The following is a 27,375-nucleotide window of genomic DNA, read 5'->3' on the forward strand; positions in this document are numbered from 1 at the left end:
ATTGGACAGCACCAGAACTGACCGACTTCAATTAAACACTGCCGGCGGCTATGGCAGGAAGTCACTTTTAATTGCCAACACGGGACATCATGATGGGCTCATCCTCATAGCTTATCTGACAACCGGTTCACGTTGTGATTGACGACCGGTCCGGACTGATCGCAGCAGTTACCGCCGCAGCGAAGCAACAATGTCAACGCGCGATTGTGCCGTCAACATTCCACAGTTCTTAAAGCACCCCTGGTCCTGCCAATCCAGGCGAACCGGGTTAATGGAAACACAAAAACCGTTAAATCGGATCCAGACTTCGTGCGGTCCCGTGGCGTGGCGCTTTCTAACGCGGGGGGCGTTTCGGGTGCCAACAAGGCGAGGGTGAAAAATAATTATCTAACCACCCATTAGTCGCGTTACAAGCGCTCATTACGCTCAACTCGATTGTATCATATGGGCAGCAGTCGGCAGGTGGCGCAATCGGTCTGGTGGTCCATCAGATGTGTATTTGCCATCATCCATCTACACAGAGCGCGGGTCCCGATCGGGGCCCGATCCCCACGTGGCCCACCGTGCATGTCGCTGCGAGATTCATTAATTTATACCATCCACGCCACCACGTTCCGCGTAGTTTCGCGCGGAATTGATTCTGCCTCGTCGAGCGCTGCGAGCGCCACTGTCCAAAGCGGGCGGGCAAGATTTGTCGATGCGGAGTGGACGCGGGCGAAGAAGAGAAAGTGTGGAATTATGATGCAACGCCCAGAGTCCGGGGAACCCGTTCGAATCGAATCCGACCACTAACGGGCCAGGTATGACACGACACGGCGCTACACTGGGCCACCGTTTCCAGCACTGGAGGGCGCACTCCTCCAGAAGTTTTAATTAGCGTCCGTCTTCATTTATCAAACGCTCTGCACGAAAGACACCACAAATCTTCGGTTCGCCATGTCTTGGGCACCATTACACCACCGATCACTCCATTACCTTCGATTTGATCGCCGGTCACGATAGCGCGCCGACTAGGAAACCGTTACCTAACAGACACTCTCTTTCCCCAGAAGCGGCACCCGGTCCGCAGAAACTCCGTCCGCGGTCTTCGACGTTCGCGCAGCAACTGCAACCGCCGAGTGGCGTTTAATCGGCGCTCGAGTGACTGCGCGTCACGGCCGGGCAGACTTACGGTTGGGCTCAGTTCGATGACTAACGGCGCCGTTCAGGCGGCCCCGCTGGTGACACTAGGCCGCAGTGGCCAGATGGCGGGAAGTTATAGAAATAAACCTGGGAAGTTGTATCCAGTTGTCTGGATCATCTCCCGAACCGGTTCTGAGCATTCGAGGTTTTCTTGTTGTTGTTGCCAGGGAGCCACAGGTCAAACGTTCCGACGGGGATTCCAGTTCCGCGGCGATGACGTAGGTCGGTCGCCGGTCGGAGGGGCGAACGGTTCCCAAGGCGTCTGGAGTTGGTTTTCTGCTGAGCTAGCATCATTTCACTGTCAACTGGCGGCCCGGGGGAAGGCCAACGGACTGAACGGGCCCGAGTGTTTTTCGTTGCCCGTGAGTGGCGCGAAAAAATAGTACAACAACACAAATGACCTCCGGAACTGGCTTCGAACGATAGAACAACGTTTCTGTGCAAAATGGGCCCATTTGGGTGTACGGTACGGTCTGTGGTGATTATGTTTAACTGCCGTTTGAGCACATGGCCGCGGTTATTGTTGTTATCGTGTTGATGGAATGGTTTTTATTTTTGTCACAGGAAATGATTCCGTAATGTAACAATTCGAATTGTGTACGTTCTAAAACAGGTTTTTGTTTGACCGCGCCGGGGTTTGGCAAAGCACTTAGGCAATAGATTGTGTTTGATTGCACCGAATACAGAATAATTTTCGTGAAGCTTCCCTTCCGAATGCAGGATGGAGGAACTTAGATGATCGTAATGCAATATTTTGTTTGAATAAATCAACGTTGCTGTAATGGAATGCCTTAGTCTATGCCCGTTCGTCAGAAATCGAAGCCGAATTTGCCTGTAAACTTTTAAGGGATGTTAGCCTAACGAACACGCAGCCTACATGTATGCAATCAGCAACGCCGAGCACGTTACGCGTCAAATTTAAAGCGTACTCTGCGGAATACGCTTCATAGCTGAATTTTTTTGTGTGATTTTTACTGCATTTTTTTAAGTATTCTGGTGGCTAACAACATTCCAACATTATTCAGCTTTATTATCTCAAAAATGAGTCAAAATTTAAAGTGACGAAGACGTTCGTTATCATCGAACGTACGTTCTTCCATGCTGTGTATCGGATTTTACTTACAGGCATCAGTTTTCCAATCGGTTTATCGGTAAAAGAAGTTTCGATATGGTGTATTAAACGGTTGCGAAGAGAAAGTCTTTTGATGAATTGTGCGTGACATTTGGGTTTAGAATGGTGAAAATTCAATTTATTCCAAGAAATAGATAAAAACAAAAGTATATATTATACAAAATCTGAATGGAAGTTAACAAGTTACAGTCTAGAGAGTGTAACAAGAGAATTAGTGTAACGAAGCTGTGTTAAAAAGGTACGCAAGATCAAACCAACGAAATTGGCACAAGCGACACAACATTTGTCTGTTGACTTTGAAGATGAATTGTCGCAAGGTTTTGCTTAGTGAATATTCGTAGGTTAACTATTCATCTTTATTGGATCTTCCTCATTAATGGTTTATTTAGCGATTTAAATGGGTAAGTTCAGCTCAATCAAATTGCAAATTCGGTCCGATGGTTTGTTTACGATCGATCGCGTACGAACTGTCAAACCCATAACGTCAAGAAACAACTTATTCAGCAATTCAGCAACCATGGAGATGGCCCGTTTTTTTGCAGATCATCGTTGCAGTTCTTTATTTAGTTAGTTATTTGATTTCGTTAATTTTTTAAAAGTGTGAAACAAATCTTTGCCGAAATCTTATACATTATTTTGAAGCAAGACTCAGAACAAAACTGACAAATCTACTACCCAAAATCTAAGCTCTACTTTTTTATAATTATTTTAAAATTCAATTTAAAACAGATTATTTCGGTGTTTTTTCGGCCCATACGCTTGCGATTATTAATACTCTAGATATAAGTTTGCCCGGTTAAGCGTTATATTACTATAAGACCGTTTTTTTATTTGAAAACTCGCACCTTACGTTGGTTTATCGGTCTGATCCGATGTAAACGCGTGTGGCTAGGCTATAAAACGCAGATAAGCATCGTCTGAGCAGTATTAGGCCAAAGAGCGATAAAGTGTAAGCAAACATCGGCACGGCACGGAATTGCCGCTATGACCGACTTACCCCAAAAACCTTCTTTGATCTCACCCGCAAACCGGATTTCATTAAAGAGCAACTATTTACTCCACAAGACAACACCGTTGAACAATCGTGGTACGCCGCCAGCGGCTTCCGTTCTCGGCGCCGTGGCCGAGGAGATAATCACGATAATCAGATAATTGGTGCCACGCGGAAGGCGGCCAGTTTAGTGGCTCCCACGCGTATCAAAGATTCATCAAACGGCCATCAACCAGAAAGGAGCGCTGAGCGTTGCAACACTTGCACTTCAAACGGTCCGGGGGCAGACCACAAGGAAAAAACAAACAACGGAACCCGATCCTTGTCCTGAGCCGGCGGCCCTCCCCAGTGTTCGTAAAACCGACAAATAATTGCAGGTTATGTGGCATCCTGCAGTCAGCGGAGGTGATAAATTTATGGTCGGAATATGAATGCATTTTTGGCGCGAGACCAGCTGCTACCGAGCGGCCGTGCCTGACGCCAAGAAGCACAACAGTAAACAGAAGGATTTTACTTTCTTCCCGCCTGTGAGCCAACTGCACACTGCGAAACTTCCCACGCGGCTGCCCCGTGGCAGCGCCGTGCAGTGGATTTTACGTGGAAGGATATCACTGTCAGAATTATGCCACCGACCACACGGACCGGCTACCATAATGGTGGGGTTTTGCTTCGACCGAGCCGCACCTGCTGCCTCCATCGGAGAAGGACGCCCCGACGGGAATGAACCGGAAGCCGGCTGGGGAATCTATTTCTAAATCTTACTACAGATGTTACCCCCGCACTGGTCGTCTTCCCTGGCACCATCATCGGCCGACCGGGGACCGGGGAGCAGGACTTTCGCGTGACGGTCTGCTACGGGGGCCATAAATTTTGGTTTAACATTACCGCACTGGTGTGTGCTTCTTGGCACCGGTTGGTGCCAGGTGAAAAATCGCGAAATCGCAAACGGGTTCCCGGGAAAGCCACGCATCTCGCCGCGAATTCGGGAGATTCGGTGACACACCGGAAGACGACGAATGGGCGCAATGTTACGTGCGCGCGCCCCGGCGTCTCTGATCGGCGGGCACCCGAGTGACACCCGATTTATGGTCGGTGTCACACGTCGGCTGATGTCCCAGGACGACGGGTGATGGGTTAAGTAATGTTTCAATTCAAAAACAGATGCATCTGCACCTCCGACTCGACGGCCAAGGAATCACGTTTTCTTTTGGAAATGGTTTTCCATTGGAACCGATGTGCTCTGCTTCTTGTGCATTTTACCGAATTTTCTTGCTTTGCTCCTCGAGCTTTACTTATACGCTTTTTGGTTGATAAAAGTTAACAAAGTACAAGAACTGATTGGCGTCCAAGATAGCGGTCTCTTGGGCGGTCATTCAATACCGAATAAAAGAACTGGTCCAATTTTCGTATTTCCACAAATTCGGGGGTATCTGGCGGAATCCTTCGCGCAAATTGCGCATAACTTGCATAACAAACAGATGTTGATGTCGGCTGTATGATTTCAACAACGAGTGAATAATATTTCGACGCTTGTTATTGTTGTTGTCTCAAAAATTCATCAATTTCTTCGACTTACGATACATGATTAAAGGATGTGATTAGATAACCCTTCATGATGCTTCAAAAATAATCCAAAGATGAAAGTCCCCAAGGTTTTTTTTTACAAACAAGGACATTTTATTGGCTATTTGGGCGCCAGTTGAAATTGGTCTAATTGTTACAATGGAACATTGTTTGTTTTTTAGCTGCTCACACCTTGGTGGACCTGAGAAGACCCTAAAACTTACATTGTGTGAGTGATGACCGGGTTTTGGTGACCTCATTCTGACTCATTAAAGAAAGGTGGAATGGTTAAAGTAAATTAAGAAACGACACTTAAAACGTTTTATTTGCCGGAATTCCTAGCGGCGGACCTTTGATGTAATCGGAATGTTTAATGACGTCCATCCTGGCTCCTTGACTTTCCCCGGTACGCACTGTGGTTACACTTACATTAATCCACTCTCCTATAAAAACAATCTATCAACAAACATAAAGATCCCCAATACAAAAAACCGCGCTGCAGGTTTGTAATGGCTTTCCCATTACCAGAAAATGGCAAAAAACCCGGTTCCGGATCCGAATCACCTGATGGTGCATTGCCCCGAGTAAATATCCGACGCGCTTCGCAGTGTTTGCCATTTGCCCAAATGGCCAATTGTTTCGCGTATCGGATCCTACCGCACCATTTAATTGCGGGTCGCTCCAAGAAAAGGGATTCGGGGAATTGGCTAACCTTTCTGCTATCTCCGAGTGTTTACCCATTGCCACAGTGGCTTCCGGTTTGCCTCGACGACCGCTCGATTGACTGAGAACCCGTTACTGGACCACTATACTGGCGCTACTCACTTGTGACTGCGGCCGTTATCCTTTCGTTTGCTCTAGCCCGGCGTCCGTCCGGCGGTGTGCGGCCGTGCACGAAAGAAAGTGTCCTGGCCGGAACCTCCGGGGCGATGCACTGGCGACACGTTCGTTGCGGATTATATTTTACTTTTATTCCCTCACTTAATTAATAATGATTGTCATCTTTGGTGGGGTAATTAAGGAAACGGTAATGCCTGGACGGCGCCGAAGCACAGGACAACCGAAGGACAACCGGATAACGGTCGGCCGGCCCGTGGACCGAGTCGATGGGCCCCGGGGACATTAAGATGTCCGATGTGAAGCACTCCGCTACTCCGGGCCCATTGGACTGGACTTTACGAAGGACTTGGAGCGAGCTAGGAAATGTCTTTCGTTTGCTTAGCTTCCTTCAAACGTTGGCGCACGTCCGTTGGGAGGTTTCTACTCGAGTGTCAGTCAAACTTTCGGGTCCCTAGGCACGACGAGCTACCAATCTTCCATCAAAGGCCTGGAAAGTTGAGTTGGATGTTTTTATCTGGCCCGGTCCCATCGTCCACTTCGGCGGCGGTCGGCGTGTCCAGCACCAGTGAACTGATGAGCTACCAGGATCCGGGGCAGTTTCGCCATACCTCCCCCGGAACACTCGCCTAGTAAAGGTGAGCTGGGCCCCTGGTCCCAACCAATCTCCGGATCATCGCTCTCTCTCTCTCTCTGTCTCTCACAGGTTGTGGTCACCTGGTGGGTGGCGAACTTTTTGAGGAAGCTAAAGTTTTAGCCGTGCGCGACCAAATCGGATCCGCTGCCCGGGACACATGATAGATGACACGGCAGTAAATGATATCTCGCCGACCGACCGGCGGTTTTAGAGCAGCGCCCCGCGGCCATTCCGGACGATCTATTTTAATCTACGGTTTGTCACGGCTCTGTCACGGCTTTCTGTGGACAACAGGACGACACTCTGTTTCCAACCTCCATCGTCTTCTCAAAGATAGGACCTCAAGGACCTTTCTTTTGCGCGGCAAGTTACTCTTCATTACACGAGCACACGGCGAGCGAGTGCCGAGGACCATTTTCTTGAGGGTCGGCTGAAAAATGGACCACTTTCACCGGGGAGTGGCCACGCTGTGGCGAGAGTTTATGGAGCTTAGTGGGCCGGTAGGACACTAAACGGGCCACCCATCCCTAAGGCCGTTTTAATGTATCTTTGCGCCGAGCTGTGGCAGGTGTTACGCGGCCTCCGAAAGGTGCCAATGGGTGAAGCATAATTTCCGGTTCCGGGTTTACGATGGTGACGTAAAATTTTACAAACTGCAGCACCATTCCATCGTGTGTGTCTGATCGGATACGGCTTACGGTTCCCGGTGATGGGCTGATGTTCTTTGTTCCTCGGCTTCGGGGGTCCTCGACATCGCGCACTACCGGTTTATGATGAATGCAGTGGCCATGTTTTACTACATCCTTCCGGCACACCGAACTGACGCAGTGAAAATGAATTTACCAAGCACGCCTGCTACTAGCCGAAAGCCAGAGACACACGCTCCCCGGGAGGTGTCACGTTCGGGACGACCATTTCGCCCGGCGCCGGGATGGTCATCTCTTTCGGCACCCTAACCTCAATCTCTCGATAGTCGGCGCGCACATACGCTGGCCGCTGCGCTGTCCCTAATAACCGTAATCCCGTTTATGGGGCTCGCTCGCTCACCTTCTGGCCACCCGGAGAGTGTCGGGAACGTGCCCGTATCGGGAGCACACAATCATGCGGAATTAACGTCATAAACGTTTATTGACCAAACTGCTGCGGGATTGGAGCGGGACCGTGACCACCTGCGCGGGTCAGCCGGGCGGGCCGTTAACACCACTTCAGCTGGAGTTCCTTAGCCACTCTTCAGGTGATCGATAAGAAGGAAAGGTTAAGTGCCGGTGTAACGATCGTAAGTCAATGGCTTGCCCGGGGTCCGGGAGCCTGTTAATTAATATTGTCCACCGGGTGTCGCCGGAAGCGGGAGCTACATGCACGTGTGTGTCACGGGGTCCAACGATTTATGGGAGCTTCGATTTTTATTTCTATTTCACCTCAGACGCGCCCGTGGCGAGAGCGAAACTGTGGAGTCAAAAGGAGACAGTTCCAATCCCGTGCCTAAGGTTCCAGGACTTCGGGTTGGCTTGGCAGCGCAACACGAACCGTGCGAGTGGAGTTTTTAGTGTAAATTTATCACTTTTAATGTGACACCGGCACCCGACTTGGTGGTGATACTTTACCGAGCCGTTGGCACTTTAGCTGGTGGTCGCTGGGACTCGGTCGCACGGGACGGAAAAAGGGGAAACATCCTCGCAGACGTCCTCGCAAGATCTCTTTCCGAAGCCCGTTTTGCAGAGTGCGCCGGCCGGCGATTGCACCGAAACCGAACGGTGGTCGACCGACCTGAGGATGGTCGTGCCGAGAAGTTTCCCGCAAGTGTGCATCGCGCTGGCCTTCGCCGTGGTCCGCCGTGGTGGTAGCCCGGAAGCGCATAAAAATGTTGCTCAAAACGACGACGACATTCGTTGTGATAATTAAAATTAATTTTATGGAATGTCCTACATCCTTTCGCTGGTTCTTGCCTGGTTCTTTCCGCTCGCCTCCTTTCGCGGTAGTGGCCCGGCCGATTGCCTATCCTTCGCGGGCCGGTGTTCGAAACGGTGCTCGCACCTTCAATTCATTAGCTGTGGGGCTTCGGAGAAGAACCTTCAACCTACGCTGGTTGGCAACCGCCGGAACGCGCCAATTGACCGGAGCACCTTCCGCCGTGTCTGGTCGTTCCGATGATGTGTTACTCCGCTACGGTCTGTTTCGTTCCAAGCGAAGATCGTGCACTGTGATCGAGAATAATAGCAGCGATTGTCAGTGTTGTCCAAATGTCTTATATTTCTTGGTTGCTTATGGTATCTTGCTATGTCTGGTGCTTTGACATTCAAGTGTTTTGGGGAAAAAAGTTGCTTTTTGTTGTGGTGTTCGATATGTCGAAGCCAAACGTTCAAAGAACTTTTGAGGTCAGCATCCCTGTCAGTAACTCCATAGCTAGAAAGTGGTGCACAACCGTTACTGAGTCCAGGAGGGTGTAGTCTATTATGAGCTACAATGAACTGAGGTAACGCTTAATCCTGATTAACATCCTTTAGGTAATGCTCGATTCTAATGCTTGTTTCGTAGTTTGTTTATTACGCCACGGTGTGTATGAAGAATTGTTCACAACACGCTCATTTCAGTCACTCACCGGCACAGGCAAATTAGGCCGTAGCAACCCCGGCCGACTTTGTAATGTTCTACAGTTTGGCGCCCGGACACTTTGTTGAGGCCCAACTTTTTGGAAACGAATATGATTTGCGAAGTTCAGTTTGCAGCAGCTATTTTTGGCCAGCATCCAACCCTGCAGTGCGACTCGGAGCTGGACGGGGCCCGAGTAGGTGCACCTTCGACTTTGCCGACCAAAACTTTGGCCGATGTAAGCCGACGGCTGGCGCCCTGATAGCGGCACACCGGCGCGTGGACTAAGTTTTGCGGGGATATTGTAAAAGTTACAGCTCCATCGCCACGGTGACATCGCGGGGTGCGCGCGCGGTTGCGATGAACTTGTCAGCCCGGAAGACGGCAGTAATTTCTTGGCCCGCATGAATAAACACGTCCCAGCCGCGGCTCACAACGGGAGGACGGAGCTCCATAATTGAAATCCAATCAATCCTGCAATTTTAATGGTCCTTCCCTTTGAGGTCCTTCGATTGGATGCCGCCGCTGCGTCCTCGGCTCGACTACAGCGACTCGTCTGTAATCGGTTCGAACACACACACACATGACTTCTCGAGAGTCAAATGGACTGTATGCATTTCCTGCGTCATAAATATGGTAAAATCAGACCGGCGGGCGGCCGGTGGTGGGGTAGTCCCCTCCCTTCCCTGTGGCTGTTATCTCTTCCGTAATGGTCATCGGCCCTCCGTCGCCCCCCGGAGGGCGGGAAGTGCTCGGGTTGTTGCTTTCATGTTGCTCACGTCCTTCTGGCTCACGGGTTCAGTGTCTCGGGACCTGGGACGTAGCGGCGGAGCAAAAGTTTTCTCGCAAACATCCGCTGCTCGATGGGCGATGCGAGGCTATCGATCTGTGTCCCCTTCCGGTTCCTTCCGGAACCACAAGCCCGGCTGGCCCGGCCCGACCCGCCCGCTCGACCATAAGTATTTCCATTTATACAAATTTAATAAGAACCGGATCAAAGCTTCCCATATTTTGTGTTGAAATTGCGCGCACACACACACACACGTGGGGGAAAATTCGGGAGTGGCCGGCGGACGAATTTTATGCATCGATTCAGAAGGCATCGGGAGACGAACGTGAGGGCGGAAATGCACAACCCCCCCACAGCCTTGCGGTGTCCGACCGCCCGCGAACCGCCGGTGCCAAGATAGGGCAGCCGAAGATAGAGAGCAGGACTCTGGCGCAGTCGGCGGAGATCGAGAGAGAGTGAGAGAGAGAACGCCTGGCAAAAGTATCTAGAGTTTCCCACAACACAAACTACAAGCCCCGGAACTCCATCTGGCTGAGATGAGCCAGTTGCTAAACCCTGTCCTGTCCGCGTGCCCACCACCGCTGCATCCGGCGAAGGAGGCTTTCCCGGCCGAGTGCCGGTCGGGCGATTTGTTCCGGTACCACGTTTGCATAAATGCAGACGCCCGGACTGCTCCGGACCCCCGGACGCATTAAGCATAAGGGACGAAACTCTGGACCCAACTTTATCGGGCTCCGGCTCTCTTTGGGTCAGGTGTTCGCCGGGTTCGCTCCAAAAGGGTTCCATTCATTTATGCATTCACATTTAGCCGTGGCGTGGTTCGGGTGGTGTCTGAACAGAACCGCACCCCTATCGGGGCCAGTTGACCACTGGCGGTTCCAGGGGGGCGGCCCAGGTGTCTTACCGGTGCAGTCCACACATTGCGTCGATTATTTTGGCCACCGAGTGCTTCGCCTTCTCCTGCGATGGTCTGCCTTGCTGTTCTTGTTGTTGTTGTGTCCAACATTATCAAATTCCATAAGACGATTAGAAAGTAGACCGATGGCCGGGCGGGTGTTCCCGGTGGGGAAGTACTGCAGGCAAATTAGCCCCGGGCGTTCGTCTAATGGGCTGGGTGAGCTGAGTGATCACCGCCGGGTGGAGCAGGGAACGAGAGTGTTACGACCGTGTAGGTGAAGGAAGCTTTGTCTACTGCGTCGAACCTCAATCGACAACCGACAGGTGACTGCAGAACATGGGAGCCTCAAGAAACGACACATCCTTCACCGACCGTTGGCCAGTTTACTTGGACCGCTTCGGTCTGCTCTGGAATGGTTTAAAATATTACGTATGTTCCGAATCCCCTTTGGAGTCCATCGGAATCCGCTTATCTGGTGGCCGGGCCGTCTTTCGGTGGGTGATAAAGCTCCCATAGTAACTTCGAGGTTTTTTTCTTCTTCCGGAGGTTGTGCTCCGGCGGGTTAGCCAAAAAGAACAGCTAGCATCTTGCCGAGCGCAAACACGCCGGGATAAAGATAAGACTAATTAGGTGTTGCGCCAGCCCGGGAACCGAACCGGAACCTATAAATACCGGTCCGCTCCGGACACTTACGGCGGATTGGTGCGATTAGGATTATGTGCCGTGCCGAGCGTGAACGTGTTGTTCCTCCAGATCTAAGGGCTGCTGTTGGAGATCTTCTCGACTGATCTGTCGCGGGCCACACTTCGATGCATGCCCGGACGCCACCGAGAAGTAAGTGACAGTATGTGTGTGTGGGTCGACGCGACAATGAAGCTGTCGCCTTCGGAATTAATCGTTCATAATTGATAACGTCTACAACGTGTGGGGGGGATGCTCATGATCGTGCTGTCAGTTGACGCTTCAGTACAACCGATGTGCGGCCAGCGGGAGGCCGCACGTGTCCGCCGTGTGTGTGTGTTTGTTTGTGATACAGTGACCCATCGGGGGGCTGAAGAAAATGAAACGAAAATGTAAAGTTTGTAAACTGAAATTCACCTTCGATGTGAAAAGTGCTGACTAAAGTTGTGATCCGCGCTCTGATGGCGCAAAACTTGAACTCCGGACACGATCTGCGGTCCGCTCTCTAATCTCAGTTCTCGCCTTTCTCGTTCTCGTGTCTCAGTTTACATAACATCCGTCGAGGAAGGTTCCGTAGACGGACCGTCGACCAACAACGGGCAGTCTTCGACCGAAATAGACGAACGCGACGGACGTTCGCGACCAATCCCGTCGATCGATCTGGCCATGGCGTTTGCCGGAAAACAATCGCAGCCCAACCGGGACGGCGCCGGGACTATCCCGCTCACCGACGGCACAGTGCTCCGGACGGCTAACCTCGGCGGAATGCCGGTGACACCGTCAACGGCACCCAGCAAGTATATCTGGTGGACCTGTGGGGTCTTTTTGCTAACTTCTACCCGGTGGGGCGACAGATAACGATCATGTTTGCAGTGATAGCTTGGCAGCTGGGTGTGTCTAGAACCAAAACAAATGCTTGGTGGCAGCAGTACTATTTTTAGAATCATTTCACTTCAGTCAGAAAGTCCCGAGCCAGACGATGAAAAGATCATCTTGTGTGGGGTGTAGATTCTTCAACAGATTGACCGGAATCTACTTACCAAGTTAAGGGAATAGGAAAATGCCACAAAGGACCAGTTGCTTGCTTCAGTTGCACTCAACAATTTGCACTGTCCCATTGCAGATCTCACTAAAATTTGAGCTTATTACATATTGAGTACAGTTATTGGGCAGTTTTCAATTAATGGACCAATTGATCAAAAGAAAGGTTATGCTACGGAAGGGGGAAAAAGGAAGATTTCTTTTTCCCATACCGGGAATCGAACCCGGGCCTTCCGGGTGAGAGCCGGATATCCTAACCACTAGACAATATGGGACTGTTGATGAAACGTTGATCGGCAACGAACACAAGCTCTCGATCAGAAACGGAGTAACCAAGAAACGATGTTTTGCGTTCTGCATCGTCGCATTTCCCGGCTGCCGTCGGTTGCTATGATAATAGACTTTGTTGGTGGTTTTCATCATGGGCGTACTCGACACGCCCAACACGCTCCGGATTTTAGGGCGGAAGGATTTTGTTTTCGGTTCCGGTAGATGCTTCGAATATTCAATAATTTCCCATTTCCCAGGCCATTTGGTGGAGTTAGCTTTGCGAAATGCCACCACCCACATTTCCCTGTGGTTGCTCCATTAACACGCAGTGTTATGAAGCGCTGGGAGCAAAATATCGAATGAGCGAATTTCGCGGGAATAACTTGAATTTTTCGGTACAAAATGAAATTATTTCGATAAAATGTGCTCCGCGAAAAATGGGTGGCCTTTTCGGCAGAACTGTAACCGGATTTTCGGTGGTTGCGGCGCCCTTCTTCGAACGCACTCCGAGTTGCAGTACTTCGAGCGGTTGAAATATGCTTTTTGGTCGGAGTCATCAACATATATTCCGTATATTCCAGTTCTAGTTCGGTTAGCAAAATTCGGTATCGCTTCGATTTGTGGGATTCCCAGAAACGGTGTCAACTCTACATATCTCGTTTCGCTTCTCCATAAACGCAGATGCCCCACGGTTCAGCGCAGCTGGCCGGTCACCTCTCAGCCAGTGGCCCTGTTGGTCGTTTTCGGATTCCTGTGGGCCATCGCATGGTCCATCCTGCCAGCCGGTCTCTCCGATCCCACCGGTGGCCTCATGCGCCTCGTGTTCCTGTTCGTGGGCGCCCAAACGTGCGGTGAGCTCGTTTCGCTGACCGGACTCCCGGACATGCTCGGCATGCTGGGCTGGGGCGTCCTGTACGCCAACGTGGGTTGGGCGGACTTCGGTGGCTACGAGCGGCTCGAGGTGTTCCTGCGCGAGATGGCGCTCGTCAACATAATGCTGCTGGCCGGTCTCGGACTGGACTACGCGGCCCTGCGGTCCCTCTTCCGCTTCATCATGCTACTAACGGTGCTGCCGAGCGTGGCCGAGGTTGCTGCCACGGCCATACTCTCACACTACCTCCTCAAGCTGCCCTGGCTCTGGGGCGTCCTTCTGGGGTGAGTAGCACGGACACACGGATAATGCTATAATTTGGTTGTAAACGCGGTGCGCTGGGTGATAAGGAATTACGCGAAATGGAAGTGAGGTAAGAAAAAAAAATGCGGGGCCAGCGGGGAGAGAAAGAATCGCAACCGGTCCTCGCTAATGGATGCTGCAGAGTGTACCGAAAGCCACATAAAAGCGCTGCTCGCAATGGTCGCAAATTTTTTCACCTTCATCCGGTGGCCGCAAAGGGGGTCGGTGCCGTTTTTTCCTCTTTGTGCGCCAAGCTCCAATCCCGACCGGAAACGCGGCACCAGTAAAAGAAACGGGAGGGCGCCCTAAAGAGTTTTTAACTCCCGCGAGGAACGGTGGTTAGCCGTGGCGAATGGAACGGGGTACCGGTTCCGGATCATTATTGTGCCGACCGCCGACGCGCGGGCCCCTAAATGGATTGCTGCCTTTCGCGCGAGTCCTGCAGGTGCCTCCGGAATGTGGCGTGGCGTGGCGTGGCGGAATCAATTTCATTCCACTCGATGAAAAGCGCCGAAGAGACGGGCGCCCGTCAGTTGCAGCGGGCTCCAGGGTTCGCCTCGCCCGCGGTTTTATGATAATCTTGGCCGTGCCCTCAAATGCGCCGGTGTTGATGCCGCTGCGAACCCTCGAGAGTGCGGCTCGCATCTTGGGAGGGGGATGGAAATGGGGGGTGTGCGACACCAACACCTCACCTTGTTCGTGCAATGTGTCGATGCTCGAACCGGGCCCGAATCGGAAGGGAATGCAAAAAACTCCGTTCCCCGCCCAGCATTGACCTCCTAACGGTCCGTTGTCCTTGTTTGCCCGCAGGCTGGTGGTGACGGCCATCTCGCCAAACGTCGTCGTGACGGTGCTGCTGCGGCTGAAGGAGGAGCGGCTCGGTCTGGGCAAAGGCATTCACACATTAATCATCGCCGTGACAAGCTGTAATGATGTTCTGGCAATTTTCCTGTTCGGTGTCATCCTGGGCCTGATCTTCGTCACCGGTAAGTGGGTGTTGGTGGCGGCCTGCAGTTCGTTTCGCTTGTTGGCGACTAAAGCTTCTCGCCCTCGGTTCTTCTTCCGCAGGTAACGTCACCAGCCAGATCGCGCAGGGTCCGATCGGCATCGTAATTGGGCTCGGCTACGGGTCCGCGTGCGGTCTCGTCCTTCTGCACCTGCCATCATACCACGCGGTAAGGCCCTCCACCCCGTTTTTGGGTGAAATTTTAATTACGTTCGCTTCGCCTTTCCGCAGAGGTACAGCGTGGGGTTGCGGTTCACGATGACGGCTCTGGCCGGCACGCTGTCCGTCGTTGGCAGCAAGGCGATCGGTTACCCGACGGCCGGGGCACTCGGGTGCATCGTGACGGCGTTCGTGGCCGGCACTGGGTGGCGTAAGCGGCCCGACGGTGGCGCTGGCGAGGTGGGCGTGTACCTCGATCTCCTGTGGAAGTTTCTGAAGCCCGTGTCCTTCTCGCTGATCGGCAAGGAAGTCAACTTTTCCGTCTTGGCCGGCGAAACGGTGCTCTATGGGATGGTAACGCTCGTCGTTGCCGTGCTGGTAAGTGTTCCGCACATCCGGCAAGGAACCCGACAATTAATTACCCCTGTTTTTGGCTTCTTTCTAGCTTCGACTGGCGTTCTCGTACTGCTCCACTCTAGGTAGCGAGCTGAACTGGAAGGAGCGGTCGTACGTTACGCTGTCCGGCTTCCCGAAGGCCACCGTCCAGGCGGCCCTCGGTCCGGCGGCGCTCGATCTTGCCCGGGCACTCGGCGCACCGAAGGAGGACTACGGCAGGGCGCAAACCGTGCTGATTGTGACGGTATTGGCAATCATCTTCACGGCCCCGCTCGGTGCGCTGCTGATGGTGAAGCTGGCGCCACGGTGGCTGAAACGATCGGTGACGGCGGAAGACGATCGGTACCAGTAATGGGAGCGCAGGATCTCGCGAGACGCACGGTGTACTTAGCACTGCGAGGGGCCCGGCGTTACTTAGTCCCCGGGCATGGGGGTTCAACAAAGAACGGGTCCAAACGGCAGCGTATCCTCATTAGACTTAGCCCGAGATACTTAGATACTAAGGTGACCAAAACGTGCTGAAGGCTATTCCTTGAAACAACTTTTCGGACCGTTTCGAAAATTGCATGAAATGTAGATATAGATGTATTGAATAGAACAGGGATTATTTTAGAGCTTATCATATAGATTTAAAAGAATACAGAAAGCTTTTTCGAGTTATAGTCGAGTTCTCGACAGTTTTTGGCAACAGTAGTACATCTGACGCTTTCTCTATCTAGGATGTTTTAATAACTGAGTTTTCAACCGAGCATACTTTTTTCGGCGATTATAAAACATTTGGGTTAAACTAAGTGCTAAAGAAGATAATTATAAGAATGGAACCTCCACGATGCACATTACGAGGGTTGTAAATTGAACAGAGTGCGATTTTTATAATTTGTGAAAACCAAAATACTTTTCGGAGGAACTTATCACAAAAGAAACGCGTCGCTTTGCGTAACATCGGACGGACTCGGTTGAGTGAAGGTCTGTGGCGAGCAAAATCTTCGAAAACTATTCCACGCAGTTCGGGTTCGACCAAAGCGGCTTCACCCTTCACCCGAGGCCCGAAGCTGCCTTTTCATCGTTAAAACTTTGCACCCAAAATGACGTTTCAAAGTGGCACCCTGTGGACCCCTACGGACGAGACTGGCCGCGGACTTTCCGCAGTGGAAATGATTTGAAATTTTTGGTGCAACTATAAAACTATAAATCAGACAAAAATTTCCCAATGACCTGGGCGCCCCTGGGTGTGGGGCAAGTTTTTGCCGGAACGGAGCGGGGCGCTTTGGAGCGCCGCGGCGCCGGTAAGTTTCGTGTCGTCGAACGGCTACGTTTATGCGGTTGGCCAGAGCCGGTGGCCAGTTTGCGCCATCACCGCTGGCAAGGCAAATGAGCACGGGTTACGCGGTCCTCCCGCGGACCGCGAGCCGGTGCGGTTCGGAGTTTTCTTGCGGTTTTTGAGCGAAACTTTTGCATCAAATTTTTATACGCCCTTTTTCCGGTGCCGTGCCCTGCTGAGGTCGGTGACGCAACTTCCAGCACCGGAAGCGGAACGCATTTCTTCGAATGCGCATTTGCTGCCATTTCTCTGCCGGAAAACCATCCGCATCCAGACACGTCCGTCCGGCTGGGATCCATCGGTTTTTTGGTCTGCATCGTCTCGACGGTCGTCAAATTGAGTTCAGTTTTGCAATCCCCGATCTTGTGTTCGATGTTCAGGAGCCCGAGTACGATTCGAAGCGAAATGAAGAATAGGATAACGTGAAGGAAGTGTTCACTGAATGAACGGAAACTTTTCGAAACACGGCCAATCGTTAAATGCACTGGCGGAAGTACTCACCATGGAACTTAAATTGTTAGAGGCTCTTTGCAAGTTTGGTTGTTTGATTGGTGTGACCGCTCAGGGCTTTCGAAAAGAGACCACAATTGGTCGATCCTTACAGCATTCTTATTGTATGCCAATTCATAAACGATGACAGAAATCGTAAGATAATTGTGTTTGAAATAAAAATACCGAGTCAATTTCAGAACTTTATTTCATTCAGCGTTGCTGATATGGCTAGTATGGTTACTTGACGATGTGAAGCTTCAGCTTATGTAATTATTATTGAAATTCAGTCTAATGTATTAATTACAGGCTAAATCTCCCGGTCTCTCACGAGTAGGCTCGGAAATAGGCTGCCAGCACCGATCCTGACGCGCCGCAAGTTAAGCTTCGCCGTCAACCAGCATTTCACCGCGCTGCTGGACTTCCCGGAGATCGGCGGCGCTGGCGGAACCAGCGGGACCGCCTCGATGTCCGCCTCGAGCACGGCCCTCTCTTTGCGCCGCTGTCTTAACAACGTCAGCGACGTCGTGACCCGCAAGCTATCGAGCACGATCGGCTGGAAGCAGCCGGCGCTACCCTCGCAGGATATCATCACGCAGGGCAAGTGCCTGTGCGGCCAGTACATCCACTGCCGGCTGAAGCTGTTCGGCGTATTCAACCGGAAACTGGGCCTCCAGCGGATCCATAGCATCGTCGGAAGGCGCATTCGGGTCCTTCGGATCGTGGAATAGGGGACCTCGATACACGTCGTCCGGTAGGTGTTTCCCGCGCTGCTTAACGTAAGTAGCAGCAGCCTCTTCCTGTCACCCAGTGGGTGTGTCACTCATCGTCCTTCTGCACTTTCTTCCTACCAGGTAGGCGAGGAGCTGGAGCGGATGTAGCCGCGGATCTTAACCGGAATCGCGCGCGGCGACCTGAAAACGCTGGAAACGGCTTAAGTGCTGCTGAGGACATCCCGTGGGGCAAGGTAGTGTCCCTGTTTACCATCGCCGGCGAACTCTCGGTAGACTGCGTCCGCCAGGTCCACCCGGACTATCTGCTAAAGCAGGTCGAGGGCATAGCGGACGTGATCGAGGACATGAGTGGACGTGGAGCGGTCACCGCAGGAGGAGATCACCTTTACGGGCTGCTGCCTGTTGGGGGCCAGCTGTGTGATGTGTGGCTGTGATGTTCATTGTAGTGGTTCTCCTTAAAACACTCGGCCTGTAATAAATTCCAAACATTTTCTCTTAAAATGGCAAAACCCGTCGTTAGAGTTGTCTTTACTTCTTCTGGAATTGGAAAGAAATTGACCGCCGAAAGAAATAGGTAAGGTAAGACTCGTAGCAACGCACGAAAGAAAATCAGTTTCCGTCGGAATCTTCAGGGAAAACATTTGAGAAAACGCTACTCGTGCTTTTCTTCTCGACCTGAAGCATAGGTATCGTAACAATCTGGGTAAATTTCAACAAAACTCTGATAGTTTTCAAGCAATTTGAGCCAAATTCAGCTGATGCGAATTTTGGCATGTATCCAACGGGAAGCGAGAAGGGAAGTCGATAGGACCCATCACCGGGAAGTCCGATCGTCTGAAATGGTTGAGCAACGGGAAGTGAGGAGGGAAGCCGATCGGATACCCAAGCAAGTCGAGAAGTGAGACTGGAAGTCAAAATAAACTACCAAAGAAATATGTTATAATAAAATCATACCTTTTACGATTTTTGCCTGCAACATATGAACAGATGATTGAGAGTGGTTCTAGTGTAGTGGCATGGATCAATTAAAGGATGGCTTTAAGCTACTTGAATGAATGTAAATGCTATCGTTGGTACTGTAAACAGTGGCCTTCATCAGATCCGCGCGATCTATATTAGGTTATCAATGAACGTTCGTGCTTAGTGGGTACAGTAAATAGCGAATTATTTGCCACACAAAAGTCTGTTCAGCAACTACACAATTTTGAATTTGAATAGACCATCATATTTCAATGGCCTCAACGGGCATAACGGTTTACAGATAGCTAGGTTAACTGGACAATCAGCGCAATGGTTGATAAATTGTAAACTACAAATGAAAAGCACCGGCAGAGCAACAACAACCAACTATTCCCATCGGCTTACGAACCGGGCCGACGATGAATTGATCCCTCAATTGTCATTTAGCGCATTCAATGTAACACCACAGCAATCATATGCCGGTTTTTGCTAAATTTTCGTAACAATCGTTAGCGGTTTTCCACCACCAGTAGCAGATAAATAATTTATTATGCTTTTGTACCATAAGAGCCGTCGAATTAGATTAATTATGCGAACGTTTCACATTCAGTCCGTGTAATTGGATGCCGTAAATTAGTGAAGGCATTAGAGAGTACCTCAGCAACACAAGCATTTTTTTTTCCTGACCACATAATTATGCCACAGAACAATCACAGCGCATCTACGTGTTAACATTGCTGGAATTATTAGTTGTCGTTTGTTTGTGAACATTGCCAAACAACAATTCGCTGCAGAGAAGGAGCGACAGGGTTCGACCGAGTACCCATCTGATGATTCCGATTCGAAGCTCAACAACCAAACCACATCATTCGGGGAATAAGCCCCCTCAATTTAGAGCGCAAACCTCTGAGGTGGTGGTGGAATTGTTCAAAAATTCGATTTAAATTTAAACACGTGTTGCGGCTATCGCTAGCCGTGTGGTGGCTGCACAAGGATAAGCAAGCCCGGGTGTGTGCCGGGGAGTGGAAATGAATTGCGGCTCTAACTCCTTTCATCGGCGGCGGATAAACGCGCTATAAAATATTCACCATGATCTCAATTGTAAACCGTTTACCGAAAGTGTGTTGAGGAGCGATTCGGTCGATCCTGGCTCCGATCGGTTTCCGGGCACTCAAGATGGTGTGAGAGAACAGAGAGGGAGAGAGGGAGAGAGAGAGAGAGTACGGCCAGAACGGCTTCCGCTGAGTGGCCGAAAAAAGGTGGCCCTGTAGAAGATGATAAATAACACTAGTTTATTCGGTGTGCCCCGCTGCGCAACGATGATACCTGGCCGAGGGCGATTGTGGCACGTTGCAGCGCCGTGCGGCAAGGATAACAACGAACGGGAAACTTTGCCATCTTTTTCCCACCATGCGCGTGGCTATCCGTGGTCCAGTTCGGCGTGGTCCGAAACTGGAGAGACAAATCCCAGACACATAAACTTTTGAACCAAATCCAATTTGCGGATGTGCCAGAACAACTTTTCCCATGCCCCGGGCGCCCGAGGACCGAGCGGCGCGTGTTTATGCGCACCGATCGAAGCCCCATCCCGGAACGACGACACCCCATCGCCGGACTTTTGGTTGTAGCGGAGCATATGGGACCAGACCGCAGGACACAGCAGCAGGACGAGTGAACCTTCGCCCGAGGTCGCCCTCTGGAGGCGAAGTTCTCCCTTCGGGTACGGTGATAGTGATCGAGAAGAGTATGCATAACGATGTCAGCAGGTTCTTAACGTGGGCAAAAGAATGGGAAGATGTCGGTCTGTCGAGGGCTTAAGTAAGATCTCCTACACTTCTTCCATTGCGAGAGAGAGAGAGAGAGAGAGAGAGAGGGTGTTTCGGAAACCGAGCGGACCCCACCGTGATCCTTGCAATGGTCAGCCGAAACGGTTCGCCCAAGCAAAGCACAATGTAAGCCAGCTGTTTGGGACAAACAACGCCGTCCGCCGCCCTCCGCGGATGGGTGCGGACGTGACTCCAATCGGAATCGAGCTGCGCACCCGATAAATGAATTGATGCCCCAGAACCGGTGACCGAAATGGGTAAAGTTTGTGCCCTTCCGCTGCCAGCTTCGTGGCGGATTTGGAAGGTAATGAATTAAAACTCAACGAATTATTGAAATGTCAACGATGGGGATCGTGGGATTGTGCGCTGTGTCGGTGGCGTAATTTTCTCTTTACTGTAGTAAAACATGAATGTATGAAGGGCATAGGAACTGATTATAAGGAATTTTGCGGTATTGACTTAAAACGGCTATTTAAAGTGTTTCATTTTATACTGTGTGTGTGTTTTATGAAGCGTAGATCTTTATACAACACATTCGAATGTTAATTGTGGCACGTATGGTAAATCAGGATGTAGCCCGTCCATGGTCCGATGAAGACTGTGTTTAAAAACGAACTTTAAGTCCCACGGGTTCAATTTATCGTACAAATAATAACGAAGTAAATTTAATGGGAAATTTAAAGGCTCCAGATCGTGGCACGCCTTGTAACGATTGCAGTTCGCGTGATGGAAAGTCAATTGCCTCCGGTGTTCTGGCGCAGAAGGGTGTTGAAGGCCTACGGGATAATGCTTCATCAGCATATTATGATGAGGGCATAATTGAATTTCTCTCATTCTTTTGTTGTGAACTCCAAACGCTACAAACGAGAAAGGAACCAGGGTCGTGGTTTGAAATCGTGTAACTTTAGCATGAACTGCTTGTTAGTTAGTTGTTTACTTGTTAGATAATAAAGTTTGTTAGATAAATGTTCGACGTAACCTTATTGTTGTTTGTTAATTTAAATATAAATCAGAGCTTTAATTAAAATCTGTTTACTTTCTTTTCTTGATTAAAGATCCACTTTCTATTTATTTTATGGGCATGTGCGGCTTTATTGAACCATCGTTCAATCAGTTTGAAGTTGCTTAGTGAGGAACACTTTATATTTATTTGATGGACCTAAGGTGGGCTAACCTATTACTCTCTCTCTGTTAACTTGTGCGTTGTCCAAATAGCAAAGGGTGACCGCGAACGTTGTAATGTATCGATTGCATCAGGCGCTTTCAGTTGAAGAGTTCATTTTCCCGCAATCAGACACCTCTCCGTGCCAATTTTCTCGGTTTAAGGGGTTTTCAATCGTAATTTACGACGTTAAGGTCCCCACATTCTGGTCTACGATTGTGGTTGCTCCGGTAGGGGCCACAGTCTCAGGGGTCGCAGATCATCTCATCAAAACTAAACCTTCCCGCGCCGTTCGACGGTCTACTTTGGGGAGTTTTGGGCCATTCCTGACCAGCGGCAGCGGTCAGGAGAATAATGATGATGGGAAAAGTTTCGGAGTATTCCCTGTGGAAGCTAGACCGCGCGCCGGGGGAATGTTAGAATGATAAGCCCAAGAAAGGCATGGATTAGGGAGCCGTACGTTGCGAAAGTCTGAGAAACACAAATAGCCCCTTTTGGTAGTGTGCTGTAAAATCAACCAAAAGTGCTTCGATATTGAACATTGATGACATTGGAACGTAGGTTGTCAATAAAATAACATCAACGCGTTGATTTAATGAATTAAAAGTGCATCGCAATATTGGTGCACATAAGTGGATAAATAGGTAGCAGAAAGCAAGCGTTAAATTATTGAACTTCAATCAAACTCGCCCCGAAGTTGGTAACGCTTTGCTCCATCGTGGATTTTCCGACACTGCGCTCTGGTCATTGAAGGGGGCCTTCAAGAGACCTACTCATCCAATCGCCTAAGGTGTGGTATATTTTCGGCTGAGAATCCCTGGCAGATTAGTTGTGGGGTGTTTCGGGCTGTCCATCAGTTCTAAGTGGCGACCGTAGCGCAACGCCTGTAATTGCATTTGCGCAACTCCCTCGGTGGGCTCGGAAGGGGAGACAGCGATTCCCGGAACACGGCGGCACCACCCGGCGTCCGCCCGTCACTCGGGCTGGACGGTGGTACAGTTGAAGTGAAGAACTCTGCGGCATGAGTTGAGTGTTTGGTTCAATCAGAAAACTTTCGCCAAGTACCACCACCGTTCACGGTCACGATCTGGGTCCGGGCGATCGTCCTGGTGGGCCCACCCATTTTCCCACGGGGGCTCGGACAGAAACTTGCAGACTTAGTTGGGTGGAACTTCCGGTTTCTCGGGTTCGGAACCACAAGGATTGGCGGCGGTGTTGAGCGAAAGATTTTCCAGAGGCCAGGACATCGATAATAGCATTATATACCGCGTCACCCCCAACGAGCCTAAGCGAGGGCACACACACACACACATCATGGGCAGCAAATTGGATGTGTAATCTATCGGATTTACGACGGACAAATCTCGCGATGTTCCTCGCCGGGAGTGGGCTAAATTTCGATTCGAAAGGGAAAAGTATGATTTAATTGGAAGGGGAAGGTGTCCAATGGCCGCGGCACGTGGCCACGCGAGTGTTACTTTTATTGATAGTAACGGATGTCTTGCCATTACAGAAAAGTTTTCGCCACCGGAAACGGCACCTATTTTGGGAACGCACTTTCCGCGAGAGAGAGAGAGAAAACTTTATGTGACCCGCGGGACTCGGCGCACCCGGAACACGGGATGGCCCAGACGAAGTGCGTGGCGGTGGGAATCTTCCTTTCGCGGATGTTTGGAGCTTTGACTACTCCCCACTGGCCTGGCCACAACAGATGGGTAATGAAAATAAATTCACAGCCTTGGCCTAGAGGTGGGCTTCGGAACCGCGCGATATGAGGCCATCAACCTGCGTCTCTGGCAGGCTCGGTGGACGCTATCTCCTGCCGGCCAGCCATTCCATTAGCCGCGGTGTTTGGCCGCTGAAATATGTCCCGGGCAATGTTTTTCACTTAGGAAAAGTTTTGTCATTCCAATGAGTAATATTGCGCATGATAATGGCCACACTGCTGGTCGTCGGTTTCTCGTCGCGGGCAGGATCTTGTTTGTCCTTTTGTCCGCCCGAAACGGTCCCAAAAGATGGCCCAATTCTTCACTTTGCCGGTTACCCGGCGGCATCGAAGAAAGACAGCTCGTTGCGTTGATGAAGTTGCGATGTGTGTGTTGCGAATCGAAGGAAGGAATCAAATGCCGAACACAAAACAGCGAATTAGGAGCCAGAAAATGGAAAGCGAAACTTGACAACCGAAAACGAAATTCGCCAGAATTATCGACGCCGTTTAGTAATGGGGCCGATTTATAACTCGCGTTCCGAGCGTCTTGTTTTTGGGCCCCGTAAAAAGCCTTTAAATTTATCTATTGTTTTTTTGGTCCATCCACCGTCAGGATCGAGCTGAGTAAGGAAATTAATAGGACCACCGTGTGCCGCACCGGGAAGGCGTTGCGGAGCAGATGGGGTTCGCAAAGCGGCAGCGTTCGACGCATCGATAAATCAAAGATAAGGCTCGATCAATCAAAGCCGGGTTTTGGCGGTGTTTGGCAGGATCTTTGATGGATCTCGCCGTCACTGCCGGTGTGACAGGGCCAGGGAACACGGGAAACACTCCACGCGATCAGGGCGCTCGCTCACTCACCTGGGGATTGCGGTGGGGCGTAGGGGACTTTATTTTCGCGAGCGAAATTTATTGTCCTTCCGATAGGGCTCACCGGTGGAGTACGCAAATTAAGCAAACCCCCGCCAATGGCTTGGTAATCGGGACGTTTGCCTAATCCACCCGCGGAACAGCGTTGCGTTGGTGAGGATGTCTTCACTTCGCGATTCAATAAATCGTCAGCCAAGACCGACCGCGTACGGGAGGATTACTATTTTTCACACCATTTAACGATGCTGCGAGTCGAGCAGCTTTTAGACGGAAGGATTATCGAAGGGGCCGTTGTTACCGGTCCGTTGTGTTTGTTTTACCAATTACCAATGGCTTTTTGTGCTCTTCAAACAACTACGGTTCCATTGTTTCGAACGTGAAAAATCACCTTTGTTTCTCTTAACTCAAGCATTTTAGACCTTGTTACAGCCGCTTGAATCGCTGGAATGTCGTAATAAAATTATCCTTTCACGGCCAATGGCCAATAATGTGAGATTTGGAAATAGGAAATAGTCACATGGTGACATATCAGATGAATACAGAGTGTTTTTGTTCTTCTTGTGGCGGTTTTTATTCAAATCTTTTGAAGGAGTGCCATTTTGGTCGTCTGTAAATGCATGCAGAACAAAACGAGCACAAACTTTTCTTTTATTTAAATCGTTATGTAAGTTTTCCAAATAGTGTCTTTACTCCTATTACACTCTTCAGCCAACATCCTTACAGTGAAATGTTCATCTCTCCATTCTAAATGGATTCGGTGTTGTGGACGCCCAGGCCTTTCATCGTCATGTTGTAACAAATTATACAGGACCTATACCTGATTTTATCAAGCTTAAAACCAAATTTAATATTGGCTCTTTGGTCCATGTTCAGTTTTTTGTAACACGGGTTCATCCGATTTCCATGAAATATAATGCATTTGAAAGAGGAAGAACGTACATATTGTGAATGTTTTTGTTTTTGTTTGATCGCCATTTATTTCAAAACAAAGTGTATCAAAGAAAAGAAAATAACAGACCACCATAAATATACGAAAAAAGCACAATGACCGATTGAGTACAGTTAAATAAATAGCAGACCGTCACGGACACCATAAATGTTTCCATATTGAATCCTAACGTCTGGTAAACGCTTTCTGTGCATTTATATTATTCCGCCAGGAACAGTGGATCATTATTCAGTTTCATTTGACATTACCATTTTAGCTTACAAATCAACATAGAACACCAATGAATTAGAATGTTGAATGTACACAATCAAAGATAAACCAGGAAGGCCTGTAAAAATGCTCGTTCACAATTGTAGAAAACAATCCATCATAAGCACGTGCGCTGTAAATTGAAAATGACGCAGACCCAAACGGCACGATCGTTAAAAAGAAGGGACATCGTTGAACGGTTGGAATCGTTGTTCTGTTCTTCGAGCAGTGCCCGAAATTCAATCATTGTGGTTCCCGTTTTCCGACGTGGGATTTCCGGGGGGATCATTTCCAAAGCGCTCGTTACGCTGCCGGTGGAAGCTGTTCGACTCGATCATCGCGCTGTGGTGTGATATTTGACCAATTTGTTCTCAAACTCCCCGTTGTGCGATTGTTGCAAGCCGGAAGAGGTTTCCGCCGGTCGTTCGTAGCCTTCGCCGCGCGGTGGTGTAAGAATGTGTTATTCCATCCAGTTCGATTACATTCCTGAAAATTATATCCCCCAACCGTTCGGTGTGTGCCCGGGGAGCCACTAGCGCCGTTGATACCGAAGAAAGAATGGAATCGCCTGGAAGAAATCGAGACGCTCTCCACATGAGCCCCACCTAACAGATTGGATGTTCCCGATGTATCAAATTACCAGGTGGCTTCGCCCGGGTGGCGGATATCCTTTTACACACACACACACACTCCGTCACCGCAGGAAGGACATTTTTCATCACTCCACAGCCCGGGAGCGCGGGCTCGAAAGTTTCCTACCCGAAAGCATCGGAAACCGGGACCGGGAAGAAATTCAATAAATCTTTCACCTGAAACACACCTCGGTTCGACACTCGAGGGGACAGCGCACCACTCGAGGGTGGCATCCCCTCGGGTGGGCGTTCCCGTGGGTTGGTGGGAATTCTGTCGCACGAAAGGAGTTTTCTACGTCCACCAGTCCCCATTGCGATGCAGCGCGGATTGCAGTGCATTGAGCGGGGTTGAAATGGCAACGGACGTGCGGACGGCATAAATCCCACCGAGAGGACCGATCGGAAGTGTCGATGCGCAAAGATCGTGCCGAGTCAAGTGCGTATTCGCTGCGCTCGCTTTACGTCGACCGGGCTCCGGGAGCGATGCGTTATCTGGCTAGGCGAAGCTAGGCGACCCACGCGAAAGACATCCGTCCTTGCAAGACATGGTCGGATCTGGACTTCCCCGGGGTCTGCACACTCCCCGGCGGGGGAAATAAATGGCGAAAGCTATTTGTAACATTTTCCGTGAAATTATTTCTCCAGAAATTTACTTCTTTGTCGTTCCCGTTGTCCGTAACTCAACTGCCAGGTGGATTGTTCGCCCGACTGCACGACACGGAAATGTTGATTCCTGGAAGGAATGACGTTGTTGGAAGTTTTTGCACCTCCCGGAGGAGGTGTTATGGTTTGGGGCGCTCAATCGGTAGATGGTGGCAAAACATTGTACCATTGCGGCTGAAACCGTTGAGCCCATTTTGATCCAGCGTTGCGTAATAATACGTCTTCTACGGGCTCGTTAGCTTCGAGCTGTTATCTATGCTTAGCAATTTTTTCAGTCAACCTCAAGCCGGGAAATCGGCAAAAACAATCGACAAATGTAACAGGAGGATGTGTCCAGCCCAGAGTTAGACGATACGCCAGGCGGTTACTTGCGGATTGCCTACATCGAGGCGCATATGCCAATTGATGATCGAACGGGTTCGAAATGCAGCTCGGAGAAATTGAGGAATTTCTTCCCAACCAATGT

General features: G+C 50.3%; 1 protein-coding gene, 1 non-coding gene and 1 pseudogene across 2 annotated transcripts; 2 read left to right on the forward strand and 1 right to left on the reverse strand.

The window, feature by feature from the left end:
- Nucleotides 1-11,428: 11,428 nt before the first annotated feature.
- On the forward strand, nucleotides 11,429-15,698 carry LOC128270209 (sodium/hydrogen exchanger 9B2-like). Its single transcript, XM_053007612.1, has 7 exons — nucleotides 11,429-11,453; nucleotides 11,845-12,097; nucleotides 13,293-13,766; nucleotides 14,596-14,771; nucleotides 14,854-14,960; nucleotides 15,023-15,328; nucleotides 15,396-15,698. The coding sequence occupies exons 1-7, from the start codon at nucleotides 11,429-11,431 to the stop codon at nucleotides 15,696-15,698; spliced, it is 1,644 nt and encodes a 547-aa protein (XP_052863572.1).
- Nucleotides 12,545-12,616, reverse strand: Trnae-cuc (transfer RNA glutamic acid (anticodon CUC)). Its single transcript has one exon. It is a non-coding gene; the product is annotated as a tRNA-Glu (tRNA).
- Nucleotides 15,699-17,169: 1,471 nt separating the features above from the next.
- On the forward strand, nucleotides 17,170-18,365 carry LOC128270210 (uncharacterized; annotated as a pseudogene).
- The last annotated feature ends 9,010 nt before the right edge of the window (nucleotides 18,366-27,375 follow it).

The sequence above is a fragment of the Anopheles cruzii genome, chromosome 3 (genome assembly GCF_943734635.1).
Source record: "Anopheles cruzii chromosome 3, idAnoCruzAS_RS32_06, whole genome shotgun sequence".
In the NCBI taxonomy this organism is placed as follows: domain Eukaryota; kingdom Metazoa; phylum Arthropoda; class Insecta; order Diptera; family Culicidae; genus Anopheles; species Anopheles cruzii.

Excerpts from the sequence above, each read along its gene's own strand:
- LOC128270209 (XM_053007612.1), top strand. The coding sequence starts at position 11,429 with ATGCATGCCCGGACGCCACCGAGAA. Across the intron at positions 12,098-13,292 it reads CCGTCAACGGCACCCAGCAA|ATGCCCCACGGTTCAGCGCA; the intron begins GTATATCTGGTG and ends CCATAAACGCAG. Across the intron at positions 14,772-14,853 it reads GGGCCTGATCTTCGTCACCG|GTAACGTCACCAGCCAGATC; the intron begins GTAAGTGGGTGT and ends CTTCTTCCGCAG.